General features: G+C 39.5%; 1 protein-coding gene across 3 annotated transcripts in view; it reads left to right on the top strand.

Moving 5' to 3' along the window:
* LOC146678149 (protein MTSS 2-like) overlaps positions 1 to 19,255 on the top strand; it is a 77,761-nt gene that overhangs the window by 38,539 nt on the left and 19,967 nt on the right. For all 3 annotated transcript variants that reach the window (XM_085410784.1, XM_085410868.1, XM_085410700.1), the window contains exons 4-6: positions 15,718 to 15,802; positions 16,627 to 16,718; positions 17,755 to 17,829. In XM_085410784.1, the coding sequence (XP_085266910.1) occupies positions 15,718 to 15,802; positions 16,627 to 16,718; positions 17,755 to 17,829 (252 nt within the window). The remainder of the gene's footprint in view (positions 1 to 15,717; positions 15,803 to 16,626; positions 16,719 to 17,754; positions 17,830 to 19,255) is intronic.

Below are 19,255 nucleotides of genomic sequence, written 5' to 3'. Positions count from 1 at the left end.
TGTTTATTCAAATACAGAATAATAGCTAAAGCATTCTAGCACACTAGCTAAAAAAGCACCAAGCTTATTCACATCTTCAGTGATATTTCACTTCTGAAAAAATATTAAATTTTTCTACATCTGTGAGAAGAAGGAACCCATGGAGCAGTTCAGATGCTAGAAGGAAGGTCATGGAGGGTATGCTTAAAGCCTGTATTACTTTGAACTTTGCTTTTCTCTTCTTACTGATTGGTAGAGACAGCAGAAAGCCTTTTAAGTTGCATTTTCTTCTTCTTTTCTCGATGCATTTTTTTCCACTGATTATTGTGTAATGTAGGTTCAAGCTAGCTAACTTGGCCAGTTTCCCTTTCTCTGTTGGTATTTTTAGCATCAGAAACTGTCCTTTGGCAGCATCCCCCCATTTCTGTGTAAAAAAGGCCTATACCCTGTCTGGAGGCCTTTAGTTCAACCCTGTCTTTGTCTCTGGGGAGCGAGTGTGTATCTGTATTTTAGTTCGTATGCTCATGTGTGTCCTTGTGGATATGTGTGTAAGAGAGATTTAAAGCCTCTGTAATCAAAGCCAGAGAATGTGCATGCTTTCCCAGGCCCAGCTGACTCCTCTCTAAACCATTGCACCAGTACACTGGTCTACTGTGCCCTGCATTTTATTGGGTCCAAGGTTGTGGGCTGCGAATTACTGTATACATTTGTGCATGTCTGTTTGTTGAGTAAGGAAGTTGGACTTCCTCTGTGATCATGAAGTGAGCTCTTTGATGCTAAGGTTCTTTGCCAAGTAGTGTCTAATCCTGGAGCAGGGTTGCTTTCTTGCAGGCTGTTCTGAACTCAGGTCAGTTTTTCAAGTTCTCAGGGTCAGTTAATGGAACTTAATTATGCTTCATATTTGACATTTTTTTTCGCATAGAAAGGAGATCAAATGGCAGGGATGGAAACAGATAAAAGAAACTGCAGTTTCAGGTGATGCATGTTAATATATTTCTTTGATAGAAGGGAATTAATGTGCAGCTGGACTACACAGAAATCGCCTATTATTTTGTTTACTTGCTTCTGCACATTCAAACCTGTGTTTTGACCTGTCACGTTGTTTGAATGTGTATTCCCACATGTTAGGAAGCAAGAACTCTGAAAGAGGGGGTTTAATGTGTATTACTGAAAAATTTAGAGGAAGACTAAGACAGAGAGCTGAGATATAGAGATGGAAAAATGTAACCTTTTATTTCTGCAGCAATAATGCACATAGACACATGAGCTGTCTCCTATTCCTTTTAAGCTAAGCTTCTGGCTCTAACCTGTGACCTGTCTTTGTTGAACACAGATGCACTTTGGCTTTGACTTTTATTTATGGCACAGTACATTACTCCCCAGCTGTAGCTGCATTTCTGCAGTTGTGATGCCCTTAAGATGAGTGACATGGATAGCTTTTTCAGCATATGCATTTCATGCTCCAAGGCAACTATTTTTTGAAGTATAAGTTGATAAACTCTATATGGTTCAACAACTATCCATCCAGGGACAGACAACCATTCACACTCACATTCACTCGCACATTCACACCTAGTGACAATTTGGATTATCCAATTAACCTATCCCCACAAGCTGCATGTCTTTGGACGGTGGGAGGAAGCCGGAGTACCCGGAGAGAACCCCCGCAAACACGGGGAGAACATGCAAACTCCACACAGAAAGACCCCGGCCTGATGGTGGAATTGAACTCAGGACCTTCTTGCTGTGAGGCAACAGTGCTAACCACCGTGCCACCGTGGTTCAACAACTAGATAAGAAAAACCAAAAAGGTACAAATCACATGTACATTTTGTATCTGAACTCTTACATTACACAGTTAGTCTACAGCCTCCACGATCTCGTCGCATGTTAGAAACTGCTGCATTTGTCATTTTTCCTGGCACCTATCCACCAGTCATCAGTACAGTTTGCACAGTTTCGCCACTGATGATGGGAGAAGTGACTTTTATTCCATAAATTCCATCTACGTAATGCAGAAGAGTTGCTTGTGTTGCCAGGGGTTCGTCAATCAAGTAGGTCAGCCACTATCACAGGCAGACTGCCATACCCTATTTCATTTTTCAAAATTAACAACAGCATGACTGATGCAGGACATGTGGAAAGCGCTTAATTATAGATCACATACAGAAAAAGGTGAATGTGCTAATTATAGTAAAGGCTATTTGAGTGCATAAGGCATTAATTCTACCTAATCAGGCCTGAATAAGCTAAATTCATCAGAACTGTGTTGACATGTGAGTTTTTTTGTTTTTGTTTTTTTTTTTTGCTTTTTCTGTGAAACAGAACAACAACAGTTAATCCCAGCTGACTGGACAATTAGTGCTCTTACTCATTTCGGGACATAAAACCAAGTTAATAGAAATTCCTTGAACAGAAAAGGAGCTCTGCGGCCATCGCTTCATGATGATTTCTTAATCTCGTGCAACTGGGGAGGACAATGACTGCTGTAAAAATCAGCTAGACTCAAGCAGAACATTGATTGCTCGGGTTCGTCTCAGCTGACACTCATCTGGGTCCTGATTGATGCGTCTCTGGGGACGGCGTCTGATAAGCAGCTGCAGCATTAAACTGCACCCGGTTTGAGCATGATACCGTTTCTAAAACTGTTTTTTTTATTTTGTTAACATTTGATAATCTGTATTTATTAATACTTTTAAAACCAAACTACTATAGCAAAAAGACACCAAAAAATGAGCAGTTTACAGTTTAACACATCAGCCATGAACCATTTAAATGAAAACAAACACAAAAATGAAACAATAAAAAATTATAAAAATAAATGAGGCAGGAAAGACTCTGTGGGGAAAAAGTATGTCTTGAAAAAGATTTAGAAGAGGGTATTGATCTTATTTTCTGAGACTGTTCATTTTATAACTTAAGAGGTTAGACAGCAAATATCGTCAAGGAACAGATAAAAGATCTTCGCTCAGGAGACACAGTCTTCCACTAGGCTCATTAAGGAAATTAAAAGTTCGGATGTAAAATACAAAGGAAATAAAACATTTGTTGGAAATCATTAATAAGTAACCAGTCAACAGATATAAGGAAACTAAGCTAATGTCTGAGTTTGTGCATCAGTTCATCAGCGATCGCCTATCTTAGTCTTCCGTCATCATAGCTATTGCAGTTAGGGTGGAAAGATGTGTTTTGACAGGAAGTGACCTTGTCATGACCTTCTGACTGATGTCATAAATCCAGAGTGGGTCAGAGGTCAAAGCTAGAATGTACGTGTCACAGTTTCTGTCAAGTCAAAACATTTCTGACTGACAGCACGACTTGCAGTCCCAGGCTGAGCTTGACTTTATCTGACACGTAATTTGAGTTTGACCAAACCACGTGGAGCTTGAATCAGGTAACAATGCTCATAAGCTGGGCACTTTAATTACTTATTAAATATCCAGTCTTACAAATTGAAATCATGTCATAACATGACAGAAGGGCTGTCCCAAGGGGCACCTCCAGAATTTTTTCATAAGGATGGCCATATGGGGGCCAGTAAAAGTACTGGAGTGGCACATCCCGGGGGTGACGACGGGAAATCGTGAGGGACATACAAAGAGACACTATACGAATGACAAAGATTGTATATGCAGGAATAAATAAGAACTTTATGTTTCAACTCGTTGGCAGTTGTTTTCCTCTGTCTTGTGCTCACATTTATTAAAATCATTACCATATTAAACAGTCTTGCCAAGGGGGACCACTGGGGGGGAAATGAAGTGAAGAAAAAGAGACCTCTATCTCTGTGTGGCGAGCAGGACCTTCTACAGTGAACCAATACCATCCTTAAAATTAACATTTTATTTACACAATTAATAAAAGTAACTCATTCAATGATTTTCTGCTGCTTATCCAGTTCAGGTTTCACGGTGGGGCTGGAAACTATCTCAGCTGTCACCGGACATGAGCCGGGATACACTCTGGAAAGGTCACCAGTCTGTCACAGGGCTAACACATAGAGACAACTCATTCACACTCACATTCACACCTATGGCCAATTTAGAATCGCCAGTTAACCTAGTTATGTCTTTGTGGGAGGAAGCCAGAGTACCCAGTGACCACCCACGCAGGCACATGGAGAACTTGCTAATTTCACACAGAAAGACAACAGATTCAAACCCAGGGTCCTCTTGTTGTGAGGTAATCATACCATGCAAGCATGTTGTTGGTGTAGTATCCTATCACATAAATGCTAATGTGTCCTTATTTGAATCAGACTGCGGCGTAACAAAAAGATGAGGTCAAATTTTGGATAGATGATGGGATCCCAATCTTGGTGTAAGGGTAAACAGATTCATATTCTACCATCATTGTGTCTTTTGTCATTTCTCCCTCTGCTTTCTTCTCTTTCACCACAGCGCCAGCTGCTCATGGCTGCCCTTTCCTGAGTTTGCTTCTGTTAGAGATTTTTATCTTGTTAAAAGGGTTTTTTATTCTTTCCCACTGTTGCCAAGTAGTTGCTCATAGAGGGTGTTTAATGTTTGGGTTTCTCTATAAACAGTGTTGGGAAGGTTACTTTTAAAATGTATTCCACCACAGATTACAAAATACATGCCCCAAAATGTAGTTTGTAACATATTCCATTAAGTTACTCAATTTGAGTAATGTAATCTGAATACTTTGGATTACTAATTATATTGTCATGCTTTTTAACAACATAAATTGCTGTGTACTGCACTATTGCTGTGTGATTTATTACTATTACTGAAGGCTACTTGCCATCGAGCTAACATTGTTAGCTGGCGTTAGCTGAGGTTAGTTCATAGACTTTCAGAACTGCACATGGTTATTTGCAGCTAGCAGGTTGTTAATACTATCCATCAAGTCTACGAGCCTATGAACTAACCTCAGGTAACCCTAGCTAACAATGTTAGCTCGGAGGGAAGTATCCTTCAGTAATAGCAATAGTACATCAAAGATACTGAAGTTGCACATAACCAAGGTAGTTGCCACAACTAAAACAAGGTAGTTGCAGCAGGCTAACATTAGTTTTTAAAAAAGAACTTGTTTCCAGATGTTTCTTTAGGTTGCAGGTGGAGTCTTTTGACGCTGAGAGCAGCTTGATTGGTGGCAAACAGAGTTTGCACTACACTGTTAGATTTCACCCATCCCTTTCTTCTTTAAATGTGAAGTGGTGTCAGAATTTCCAAGTAAGAAATGCATTCCTGCCCGATAGAGAGGGGATAGCCTAACATATGAAACAGGAAAAGACTGTATTCTAATGATCACCTTTTTAAATGGTAACTGTAACGGAAAACAGTTACTCATATTTAGTATTTAAAATAAGGAACACTGGCACATAAAGCACCTTGATGCACTTGCTGTGATTTGGCTGTTAATGGTACTGAATAAAGAGAAACTTGAAGCAACCCCAGAAAATAAAACACCCAAAGCAGCTTGATGTATGCAGAGTTAAATGTGTTTTAAAGTTTTTTATGGCCACATAAAGATAAAAAACACGGAGAGCAGTCATTAAGACATTTCAAGATCTTTGTACGGCTTGTTGACTTGTTCCCAAAGGAGCTCAGCAGAAGTAACAGCTTAAATCACTGAACTACTGTATTTCAAACATGTGAGACATTTCTTTGTTTCTACTGAAGTGCTTGGCTCTAATTCTTGTGACCTTAACTGCTCCTGCCTTTGATCTACACAAAAAGCACAGGTAAACACAGCCACTGTGACTTCATTTAAAATTGATCCACTGGCTGTAAAAACACACAGTTATAGTGTCGTGATACTGTGCAACATTAGCTGAGTGTGTGAAGTGGATATAGTTGGTTTTCATCATATTTACGCGTTCCCAACAAACCACCACATTATTATCTATGTTAATAATATGGGGCAGGGATAGCTCAGTAGGGTAGAGTGGTGACCCCATGATCGGAAGGTTGAGGGTTCAAATCCATTCAACGGCTACCCTGAGGTACTCCTGCTTCACTGAGTGAATGGATTAAATGCATTCACTCAGTGAAGAACATCATCACATCTTCATGTTATTGACCAGTAAGGCAAATGAGCCTTAACACCGTTACCACCAGTGTTCTTCTCAGTCAGGATCTTTCCAAACCACGGCCTCTTGTGGTTTATTGCTTAAGTATAATGTTTCATGCTGTAATGCATTCCTTCAGCATGCTGTATTGGAGATTTGCGGCACAGGATTTACACTGGAACATGCTGTTGTCTCAGAGGTGGTTTGTTTTGGCCAGGGCTGTCTAGTTGTCTGGAAAGCACAATCTCTGTCTTGGTTTCATGGTGAGAGGAGAATCTAGGCCTCATGAATAATTCTGCTTTATCAGCCGGTGCTACTACTGCAGACTCTCTTCCCATCTTCCTCTCTTTAATCTGTCTCCATCTATCTTTGTCTCCTCCTTCCTTTCTGCCTTTGAGTTTATCTCTTTCACCTCTCCCTCTTATTGTTGCTGTGTCACTGAAGAGATGCTGCTGTCAGGGGAACAGATGGGCGGATGCTGCAGACGTCTGTAACCCTGGCAACCACAGCCTCACCTGCTCTAGCATTAACCCTGCCTCTGTGTTTTGCCACCTGAGACACAAACGCATCGTCATCCTGCACATTCCTTTTCGTCTGTATATCACCTATTGCATTGCTTTTTTATTGTCTTTCTTCTTTAGTCCTTGTTGTCATATTTATGTGTTTATGTGTTTCATCTTCATGTGTGGCTGACCCTTTGAGCTAAGTCAGGGTTACTGACAGTGTCTTTGGATGTGCAATCTGCTAATGGACTGTGGCCTTTAGTGGATTTACAGCATAACTAACAACACTTGGCCGGGTTAAATTTAACAGACTATAAGTGTGTCAGCTTTCCTCGCTTTACACGTCTTATTATGTCTTTTTATTCCCTTATCATTAAGGGAATAAAAAGTTAGGAAATAATTATAAAAACTGCAATGATCTCTAATCAAATACAACCTTTCTCTCAGATTACATTATGTGAAATGTGAACTAAATGGGGTTTTTTTTCTCATTCTGACTGGTTTTCATTTGTACAACCTAGCTAAGGTTAAGGGATTGCGTATAGTTTATGAGAGTCCCTAAAAGTTTCAGTGATGCAGTTGCCTTTTTAAGTGTTTTCAAACCAAACGGCTCACATAATAGATGATGTATTAGTGAATGGGAGCAGCAGGCAGTTGTTTGTTTTGGATGTGGGCTGCTTGTGACTAAATGTGGAGGATTCGTTCTTCATTAAAGTACCAGAAGCAGCTAAAAAGTCTTTAGCTGCTTGTGTAATATTTGACAGTCTGCGTCTCTTAACAGCAGAGCCAGAAAACAAAGTCTGCAATGTTGAAACATATTATCATATTGCAGGTATGCGTGGCATAATTACTGGTGCCAGCTGGTGCGTTTCCGAAACTGCTGGACTAGACTCAGATAAAAATGAATGTTTGGTCCAAATGTGTCCCACATCTGCAGGTTTCTTGTGGGCAACATTTGGTCTTTACTGATGGTACTGACTCAGAGTGAGTCTGGCTGCCTCAGCCCAGTGACAGGTCTACCATATATGGGCTGGTGTGTCTTGGGCCACATCTGGCCAGCACACCAGTTACCAAACCTATAACTGAGCCTTTATTCCCAAAAGCAGCCCAGATTAGGCTCAACTTTATCTGCTATCTGGAAGCCAGATAATAAAGACAACAAGCTGTGTATTATGTTACACAGCATGTCCAGCCTTGAAGTAAATGGCCTTAAACTGGAGAAGTCAGCTCACGGTCCTATCAGGACAGGGCAGAAATTGTAAAGCTGCAGTGGCCTCAGACTCACAAAAACCAAAAACAAGAAAGCGTGAGCTGATGAGCTATTAAGGAACTTTGATGGTATGCTCAGAATATGATATGGCATTGACAATTCATGGGTCTAACGTGACTTTTGTTCACTGTGTAATGGCGCCAGAGACTTTTTCTTCCCACATCTTTGACCCCTTCATACCAATCAGCTGTAGTCAAGGTGGAGATGTCACCATAATATGAAGAACTATTTTGCTTAGCAGTTGTATTTTTCCATCCATTAAATCTGCGCCATACTCGGCCCAAGAAACACAGTGTTGATGAGAACAGAGTACGATGTACTGATAGCATTAAGAAAAGTTTAAATACCAAATACTAATCATAACTCATGTTCTTATTTTTCTTTGCAAGTTTGTGTGTCACCAGCTGTTTTTAGGTGAAAACGACACTAAACAAAACAATAATGTGCGTGTGTAAGCTGTGACTTAGAGTGGCAACTTTTAGTAATGACCGGTGAGATAATTATAGTCGTTCTAAGTCATTAAACTAATTGGACCTGAAACACAAGCAATTGAAGCAGATACCAGTGGGAGCAAAAGATACCAGTGACTGACATGTGGCAGGATGTTAATTTAAGAGTAATTATGCAACCATAACCTCAGCTCACTAAGAACTAATTGTGAGTAATGAACAACTAATAAACCATTTGCTTCATATATAGTTGTGTCTCTGTGTGTATGCATCTGTGTGTCTTTATGTGTGTGTTTCCATTTGACTGTGAAGAATCCAAACACAGTTGTCATTTAGTCCTGTCACCTGATATGAAACTGAAAAAAGGCCTACACCCAGTGCATACACACATAACATGAAAGATGTGCATACGCCTGCTGGATGCATTTATCCAAGTAAAACAGATACATAGCAATCACTACCATTCACTTTATTACAGTTGCAGGTTTGCTTGCATTGCACAGCAAATGAAAACCCAGAGACTGATGAATCCCTCTGCAAAAGTACAGATAATAGTTGCCATGGAGATGCACTGGTGGGAAGGCCAGAGATGCCCTAGGCAAAGAACCAGAGAAAAGGGAAGCAGAGAGAGAGAGATGCTATCATTACAGAGCAGAAGAAGTGATTTTCCTGGGAAGGAAACAGTGTACAGCAGCATGTACAGTGTGTGTGTGTGTGTGTGCACGTGCAAGTGAATTAGTTGCAATTACTCCAAGATGGGGCTTAGTGGCCAAGAGGAAGAGTGTGTTTCTACAGTGGGGAGGTTGGTGGTTTCAGTTCCCATCTCTGCCAGACTGGAAGTGTCCTTCCACCTGCCTTTTGTGTGAATACAATAAAGTGTTGTATGACTTGTGCGTGAATGGCTAAATGGCACATACAGTTCAAAGCTTTATGAAGGATCAAGAAGACTAGAAAGCACCTTATAACTGCCGGTATATTTACCATCTTATGCAATGAATGGAGTTAGAAAATATACCCACACTTTGAAAGAAAGTACCTCATTGTACCTGCAGAGGTAAAATGGCTTATAAGTAATAATGTTATACTTTTAAAGGGTTTGCATTTTATAAAGACCTTTCTTTAACGTCTCTGGAAAATTTTATGTGTTTATAGCGGTAAGCATTGATATATTTCTATAGTTTCATTATTTGTTTGTTGCTATAGTCTTTATCAAGCCTTGCTGAATTTCTTTTTCTTCCAGTTGATATAAATCTAGAATGACAGTATTATTGTCAAAAAAAAAACTGTAGCTACAGGGATATTAACCCTTTAAACCCCAACCTAATTTACCCTTTAAACCAGGGGTGGGCAACTCCAGGCCTCAAGGGCCGGTGTCCTGCAGGTTTTAGATGTATCCTTCATCTAACACAGCTGATTTAAATGGCTAAATTACCTCCTGAACATGTCTTGAAGTTCTCCAGAGGCCTGGTAATGAACTAATCATTTGATTCAGGTGTGTTGACCCAGGGTGAGATGGGTGAGAGAGGCCTGGAGTTGCCCATCCTTGCTATAAATGCTAACCATCACCAGTGACGGGTTAAGGTTATTTGATTGTGAAAATAAACTCTTATATTTGAAAACTAAAACAGTTGTGATACAATTTCTGTTCCACTCTGTACAGACACATTCCTTAACAAAACAGGGGTAACCCTAATAACGAGTTAATGTAATAACGATGTTTGTGCTGGTGTGTCGCTTCCCGTTCCCACCGCTTTGAGCGCTTTTCCGGTGTTCACAGTGATGTTACTGTGTGCCAGTGAGTGACTGCAGTCTGTGTGTCTGTTTGGTATTCCCACTCTGTTCTCCTGTCTCTCTCTCTTGCAGTGCAGTTCAGACAATCGCTTCCGTAGCAGCAGACAGTTTGACCTTAGCAACAGGCCAAGATCTGTGCTGTCATGGAAACCGTAGCAACCCTGTCAGTTAAGTCAGTTGCTAGGTGATAAAGATCAGTTACTTTGCCATTTACAAGGGAGGCGCTCACTTTGCCTCAAGTGTGAATACATATCATCAGCTCCATTCAAGGTTTTAAGCACAAAAATATAGGAGTTATATAAAGAACATTAATTGTCATTCAACACTCATTTACATTACACACACACACACACACACACACACACACACACACACACACACACACACACACACACACATATATATATATATATATATGTGTGTGTGTGTGTATATTGTTAATTATTACTTTTTGTAATGATTAACAATCAGGCGGCAGGATATCACCGCTCTCTATAAATAGTTAGCTGTATATGAATAAACTAAATCTGTATGCAAAGAGCAATATTTTGCTCCTGGGAGCAATCGTGTATGAACAGGATTTGGTTGCATTCAGGGAAAATGCACTGAGATAAAAGAGAGAAGCTCGTCAAATGCAATCTTGAAACTATTACTTTTTTATCTGCATTTGTAACTGAACAGGAAGTCCGGCCCCATTTATCATTTGGTTACTCTGGAACCCTGAACCCCAGAGGCCATATCAGCAGACTAGTCAGTTCTTTAGTTTGACTGGTTACTGTACTAACAAACCAAATGTAAGTAACCTGCTTGCTGTGGATAGTAATAAAATAATAAAATAACAGGTTTCTAATTTTTAATTGTATAAAAGTTAAATTATTTTTAGATCTGAGAAAGTACAAGGTTAAATTCAAATTCAAATTTTATTTGTCACGTACACAGTCATACACAGTACGATATGTAGTGAAATGCTTGGACAACTGCTCGTGACCTAAAGAAAACAAAAAAGGAAAGGCTATGAATAAGATAGGAAATAAATATGAAAAATTAAAAAGGGTAAATTTAACTAGGAAGGAATAAAATATAAATTAAGGTTAAAAATGAAATAACTGTACAACACAAATTAGAATGAAGGGTAACTTTAACTGGGAAGAATAAGATAAAATATATAAATTAAAGTTGAAAATAAAATAACTGTACAACAAAATACACAATACACAATATAGAACTATATAAGAATGTATGAAGAAATCTAAATATAAATAAATATATACACAATAACAGCAGCTACCAGAAGTTACCATTCATTAGCCTCTCTCTGTGGGTTTCTCCAGTTCTTCTGACCTCAGGGTCATTCTTTCAAAGTCGCAAGTCTCTTACTTCCAATTAATCACATATAAATACTTATAAGGAACCTCTTCATGTCACATTTAGGAAGTACTCATCGTAGGTCTGGATACCTCGTACTGCATTCAAGCATGACTGCTGATTTGAAATGATTTTTTTCATTTATTTTTCCATTTTTATTGTCATTTTGTGGCTTAATTAGTGAAGCAGTGACACACTGTCCCTACAGATTTGTGAATTCCTTAACAGAAACATAATTACAGAGGCATCCGTGGTTGAGGAAGCACTTGGGTGCTGATAGTCATCACTTGCATACTGCATGCTTACATGCATACTGAGCCTGAGTCCAAATGAACCAAGTGGGCAATGGCACAGCTCTCTTAACTTTGCCCTGGCTAGTTTTTCCTAATCAGTCAAGTTTGTTTGACACTAGCAAACAAACTTAACTTTGGGAGTCACACAAACTTGGTTTGTGTATGGAATGGAAAGCCCACCCTTAATCTTACTAGGTGAACATCTTTTTTGCAGCATGTAGGGTCAGTGTTGTAAAGGGGCAGATTTTAACCTACTGCATGATTTTTTTCCTCAATATAGTACTTTTAGTACAATATTTAGTTTTATAGTACTTTCCTAAATGAAATAAGTTTTGGTTACTGACCCTAACCAGCAAGTAAAAAAGAGAACAAAAAAGTGAGTTTAAATAAATCTCCTCAGCGAGCAAAAACTCCTAAACAGACTCCCGGCGCACGCACACACACACACACACACACACACACACACACACACACACACACACACACACACACACACACACACACACACACAGTCTCTTGGCTGACAAACATGTGACTTTCACCTCATCCCTCCAAATTCCAAAAGTGGATTTGTTACTCTTTTATCCTTTTTTTATCCCTCTGTACAGTATATTCACAGAGCACTTTGCAGCCAGGAAGCATATCAAAAGCAGGAAAGGGAGAGTGACTGAAGGGAACATGAAGGAAAACAAGTAAGGTCGCATGTCCCAGGAGGCGGTCCCACCCCGCTGCAGGACAGACATACAGAGAGGGGGGGCGGGGTTATCTCTGAAAACTGGTGCACTCCAATTATGTGAAAATAACAAACATAAAAAAACTGTAATTCTGAAAAATATATTCTCAGGCTGTAAAGTAAAAAAAAATTTCATGGGCTGTGGCTTTTTCCTTAAAAACTTTTGTTCTTGTTCACATATTATTAAAAGCAGACTATAGATACACTATTATTATTTTTTTTTTTTTTTTTTGCTTTTTGCCTTTAATGATCACAGCTGAACACACCTACAGTGTGTGTACAATTATGTAATCCTCATTCACATACAGCAATCCATAAACGGTGAAGCAAATCAAAAGATAAGTATGTTCAGTGTGGTTTGAGTCTTGTTAGTTCCTCTTTTGGTTCAAGTTAACATGGTGATTTGGCTTCGGAGAAAACGAAAACTGACTTGGATGTGGACAGACACAGTAGCTGGATTCCAGATGTGAGTAGTTACAGTTTTTTTGTCTAGTTGTTGATCTCCTATGGAGTCTGAGAGGCCTGGTAATAACAGACAAACAGGAAGAGCACCATCATAAATGTAGAGATCAAACACACACACACACACACACACACTTGGCTGTAACTCCAGTCCCGTGGTTCTCACTCCAGCAGTGAGCTCATTAAAATGTGCAAAGCGACCCTTTTCGTCTTCATTCCCTCTCATCTCTCCTCCACCTCGTCCTCTCTCATTTCTTTCCCAAATCTTCATTTTTCCTTCGACACGAACTATCACACACCGACACTCTTCATTAGTTTCACTTGAGATCCACTCACTGATCTGGGGTAAGATCACATTCTTGGCAGGCACAGTTCAAACTACTCCTTCAGTTGTATAACTGCTCAACGTGCACATTGTACACTTTTATATTCTTAGTATGTGTGTATGTGTCTATGAATGTGTGTGTGTTTGGGGGTGGGTGTCGCTGCTTTAATGAATGGTTGCCGGGTAGAACAGGAGGCGTGAGGGAGGAATTTGCTAATTATGAATGGCGCACTTCTCTCTGGTTGTGAACAACACAGTGTGTGTGTGTGTGTGTGTGTGTGTGTGTGTGTGTGTGTGTGTGTGTGTGTGTGTGTGTGTGTGTGTGTGTGTGTGTGTGTGTGAGTGTGAGAGAGAGAGAGGGAGAGAGTCCATGTGTGTGGTTTGGCGTTTGTGAGTGTGTGGTTGTGTGGTAGGCACAAGGCATATGCTCAGATGTATGCCTGATACATCTGAGTATATGCCTTGTGGTTGTTTTAATCAAGGGGTTGCTGATTTGAATCTGCTGACTATCTGGTGAGGAAATTAAATGAACAATACTAATTACCACTGTACTGCTCATGAGCAAGGCATTAGATTGATCAGACGAGAATAGCACCAAATCATTGTTTCATATTAGAACAGAAGGGAACCCACATAACACTGATTTTGTGAAATCAAATGTAGTAGGTAATGCAGATTTAACTGACTGCAAAGGAGGTCTCCACACTCCCTGGTAATTATGGGGTACTCTAGACTAGTTTGTGTGTCAAAGGTTTAAAGCTGCTGAGGCCACTGTGGTGGAAGTGGTGACGTGGATGTCTGCCTTTGAGCAGGAAACAGCAGGAATTTTATTCCTTAAAATATACATTTCACTTTTTAAAAACTCTAACCCAACTTCCCAAAGCTTAACTGCCTCATCATCACCCTAAGCTGTTTTCACACATGAACTTCAGAGGGTATCAGGAGATTAGGTTGGAGACTGTCCAAAGTTCACATTTCTCACATCTAGGAAGCAACAGGAGAGAGTTCATTTAAGTGTACCAGAAGCACTCAGATTTAGATGAGACAGCTGCCTGGATGGAGTGTGCGGGAGGCAGGACACATGACTTACTCACTGCAAATTCAGTGGACCATCAGTCTGACAAACCATAAACTATCGACTGAGCCAGCTAAACTCTGGGGCATCTAGTGAAACCAGTTTTCACTTCGGGCCACTCATCACTGCATTCAGAGTGCATTCAGTTTTTTTAAAAGCTCTTCACAGTTGATCTGCATGCAGCTCAAGTCTGTTCAAACATGATCAAACTGACTCCAAAAAGTTTGCTGTACCAACGTTTTTGTGTCTTGCTAACAAATTCTGCACTGCATAAGAACACGCCCGCTTTGAGAGACTGCTGCATGGTCCTGATGAATGTTCAGTTCAACTCTGTTAGACATATCCTGACACGCAGTTCCTTTAGGTAAGGTCTAGAAAAGTTCAGGGCTGTTAAATAACTAATATTTAACAATATTAACTAATATATATTTAACTAATAAGTAATTTCAATCATTTTGTCATGTGGAGTGTGCATAGGTGAGCACCCAAATGCAGGACACAGACAGGCAGAGTGCAAATGAAGAATATTTCTACAATTACAAAATTATGTGTTTTATATGGTGAAATTAAAGCTAAGTGGAAGTAAAGTTCCAGTAAACGTGTGCATTGGTTGAAAATTTCCTTTTTATTTGGAAATTATAATTCCAGTTTTGGATGAAAATGTTAAAAAGAACATATTAGATTAATGCCCTTCCTCCTGCTGTACTCCCCCTGCACATTGCTTTGTAAGCCAGCCTAAGCCCGTATGATAAACAGGAGGAAATCCCATTTGGTTGCTGTTTAATCTGAATTTTCTGCTATATACATTTCACTGGCAGTAGAGATTATGGTCTCTCTAGGTAAGGTATACTATATAAGCCTGACTTCTGTTTAAAAGTCTTTAAATGCGTAGCATTTAAAGCATTGAGAATAAAGCTTTAATCACTTTTCTTGTGCAGGCTTTCCACCTGTAGCGCAGCGGCAACAGATCTGAGCACCTTGTTTGGAAGTTAGCAGTCTCTGCCATCACTTAAATTGACTTAAACTCTGAGGTCAACTTTTTCCACATGGATCTACTGCCTTAAAATAGACTGCTGTTTACAGCTGCAGGTTAGCTACTCACGAAACTGGGTCCCTGCACAGGATACACACACACTCACAAGACACTGCTTTATTTGGATGAAGCCGGGGTGTGCGCGTAGTGTCTACACGAGGCAGATCGGTGTCTTGTGTAAACACTGGCTGGAGGTAAAATAATACAAAGTCTGTGTAGCTGTTCGTGTGTTTGAAAGATGCAGCGCTTTTAACTGCATTACATTACACAGCACACAGCGAGCTGTAACGTAAATATTGATCACAGCTTTGTGATCTATGTTTTTGTGGAACAGAAAAAAGAGGTCTTTGTGGTAAATTTACTAGGAGATTTTATGCTTCACAATAAGATCCTGGTTTGTTTTTCCAGGGGCAACCAGAGATATCGGATCAGCTCTGACCAGGATGTGCATGAGGCATCGCAGCATTGAGGCCAAACTTCGTCAGTTCACCAAGTAAGAAATTATCCTTCAAGCTCCCTTATTTCAAGTAGGAATTTGTTCCCTTCTGTAACTTTTTCCTCTGATCCTAAACTGCAGCCCATCAGGATCTTTCAGAAGTCAGAAAATGCTCAACTATGTGTGTATTTCCAAGTAAAGCTGTCTTTGTTTTATGATGGGGCACATGTTTGGTGAGGTTTTCTTGACAGCAATATGGACTCCATTAGGAACATTGGTCTGTCTATCCATATTGAAGTGGCTGTAAATAAATATAGCTATGGCACACAATGCAAACCGCTCTGGAAACCTCACCAGAGTCTGCTTTCAACCATTGTTTGCCTTTATCTTCATTTTTTCTACTTTCTAATGACTTTTCCACAGCAAAAGCTATTACACTGATGATGATGGTAATGGCGATAATGATCTATGACTGTGGTAATGACGGGGTTTTTGATGAATGATTTATCTTCAAGCTCTTGTGTGGCTTTACATAAAAGATGTACACATGTCGTAATAGTCATGCATTTATCTTAATATTTGAGCATGTGTATCACATGTGTATGCATGTGTGGACATGTTGTGGGAAAATGTCCAGTTACTAAAATTCTGAAGTAGAACAATAGGTGGAGGTGATGTATACATTAACATGTTTTCAGAAATATGTTTTGTACTTTTTGCACTGTTCTGTGGAGATCTGAATATTGCAGGTTTACATTAAACCAGTCATTTGTCACAATGTCACACTTAGGAACTATTTAATGAATCCCTGCTCACTGTCTCTAATACTGCCAGTGCATCTAACTTGCATTCAAATATCTACTTCTTTGTCTCTCCCACAGTGCTTTGATGGAGAGTCTTATCACTCCTCTTCAGGACAAGATTGAGGACTGGAAAAAGACAGCCAACCAGCTGGATAAGGATCACGCCAAAGGTACACAGACATCCCAGATTTGCTTATTCATTCAACTTCAACATCACTAAATTCTAACCCCATATCCTCACCGCTGAAGTAGCTTTAAGTGTACTGCTTATGTACGGCTCTAACAGAAGGGCAAATGTTTGATCAGCTGGGCTGCACCATTGCTATGCTAGCACAGGCTAGCAGTGAACAGAAAAAGCAAACTCTGCACACCATTTTAAAATGAGGTTTCAGCAGCGCTGCATGTGGCGTGTATGCCTACCTTGATCACATTGCAGCTTCTTAGAGCTACGCTCCTCTTTACCTGCTCATCGTCACTCCTTGTAAGCTTGTACCCCAGCAGCTGGAAAAGTAATGCCTGCAGATGTCCTAACTGTCAAACAGCCAAAGAATCATGTCTGAAAATGCCAAGGAAGTATTCTCATCAAGTTATCTGTTCCATTATCTGTCCCACTGCCAGGGTGTCAGATAGTTGACCTAAACTTTGAGGCAAAGCATGTTTTGGGGCTTCTGACGTAGCCGGGACACTTCCTGCTCTGTGCGCTGGTCATTCTTTACAAATGCTTTAAAAAAGACAAAGCCAGTGTTGTTAGGATATCATTGTGCCAAATACATGTTGTCTTTTCCTCATTCCATAAACCATACTACTCAGACTATGATCAGACTGAAACCTGACACCATGAAAATTTTTTCCAAACCAAACTGTATGTTCATATGCAGGAGTAGAACTAGCCTTTGTCAATATAAACAGGATATTTACCTGTTAATATGTGTTTCCGCAGTAAACAGGTAATCTTACTTAAACATTTGCTTCCACATCATTCGGTTCTAAAACTATACCTTTGTATACAACAGTGTCTAAACGGGAGCGGGTACATCTGAAACCAAACATAATAATCAGTGTTTCGCTGACCTCTTGGTGGTTTCGGTTCCTGAAAGTTAATATTGTTTCTATTTGAGTTATTATTGGAAATGCAAGACAGTATGAGTTTGCTCAGCAGCTTTTGCATTCGTTTTTCTAAAACATCTCTCTTTATTCTCTGTCAAGAGTACAAGAGGTCACGTCACGAGATCAAGAAGAAATCATCTGACACCATGAAACTGCAGAAGAAGGCTCGTAAAGGTAACGATCAGCTGTCTAACAGTCAAGCTCAGGCTCATGGTTGTCACTCAGACAGTTCTTGTAAAGTGCTGTTTGTGTGTTTTATGTATTGCAGCTGTAAATATATTTAGATATCCAGTTCATTGTTCCTACTGTTATTTATCTAAACACAACATCGTAAGTGTAAGGCTGCAGTTAATCACAAAAAATGAGCCATTTTGTATCTGACTGGCACTCTTGATAACAGACTACGTGAGCATCATCCAAACAGTAACTTGAGTCGTTATAAGTTTATATTGCCATCTGGTGGCGTTCTGAAAAATTACAGATCTTTTCTCATTTGTCCTGAATCGCTTTACCCAGTGAGGCAGCAGCCAATAATTGTTGGTTTCTTTCTGCTGCTGCTTCCGTTCAGTTGCCAGGCAGATTAATTTACACATGCAAGTTGTCTAAAATATATTTCAAGATAATTATTTATCATTATTGAAATTGTTGTTTTATATTTTATATAAAACATATACCCTTGAATGAGTATATAACACTCATTCAAGGGTTTGTCAGAATTTAAATGTATATTTATGTAGAAAGAGAGGGGGGAAAGCAAAATGCACTTTCAATTTGAAGTATCTTTAAAGTAGCCACATTTTGCTTTGATGAATACTTTGCACGCTCATTACAGTCTCTCAGCCTGCATCATGAGGACAACTTCCAAAATGTTTTCCTACAGCTATGATGGAGCTTTTCCTTCTATATGCACAGTAACTCATGCCTGACTGTGTCAGGTGGGTTTACATTACCATATTGTAGAGGTCAGGTCCTCTGGTGTAGTATTCCACACTCTGGTAGCCTTTACGTAGCCTACAGTTGCATTGCCTCATGGGAAAAATAAGAAAACAAATTGTCGTCCAAAGCACAGGTAACTCTTGGACTTAGTTTCCTGGGGCAGTCTTTGTGAGAGTCCATCATTTTTGTCTTTACAATTATTAAACAGAAAAGCAAGTCAATATGTTAATATGTCATTCCTCTTTACTTAGTTAGGTGGGGTTTGCATTAGCATTTATTACTGCAGTAGTTGGATGAGGCTAGCTGTGTTTGTTGTGCTGTGCTGGCACAAACACAACTAATGGACTGAAACAGAAAAAGAAAAAAGTTAACATTTTACAGGAAACAGCTATTTAATCTTTAAATTCTGTTTAGGGAGAATGGCTTGTAAGCACATTAGTATGTTGGAAACAGAGTAAACAGTATTTGTAAGGCGAAAAATGCGCCCCTATGGAAAGCAAAAAAAAATAAAAAATTGAGAGGTTTGCTGTGAACAAACGCTTAGAATGTTGGTAATGTGATAACAATAATAATAATGATAATGTTGATACTGGTACCTCAAAAAAGTTTGCACCATTTAAATTGGTAAGTTTTTTTTTTTGCTTCAAATCATATATGATCAAAA

Source organism: Rhamphochromis longiceps, linkage group LG1 (assembly GCF_057381845.1).
Source record: "Rhamphochromis longiceps isolate RC_006_pf linkage group LG1, R_longiceps_female_GT1.1, whole genome shotgun sequence".
NCBI lineage: Eukaryota > Metazoa > Chordata > Actinopteri > Cichliformes > Cichlidae > Rhamphochromis > Rhamphochromis longiceps.
The sequence above is the reverse complement of the archived record's forward strand: the minus strand, read 5'-3'. Positions and strand labels throughout refer to the sequence as shown.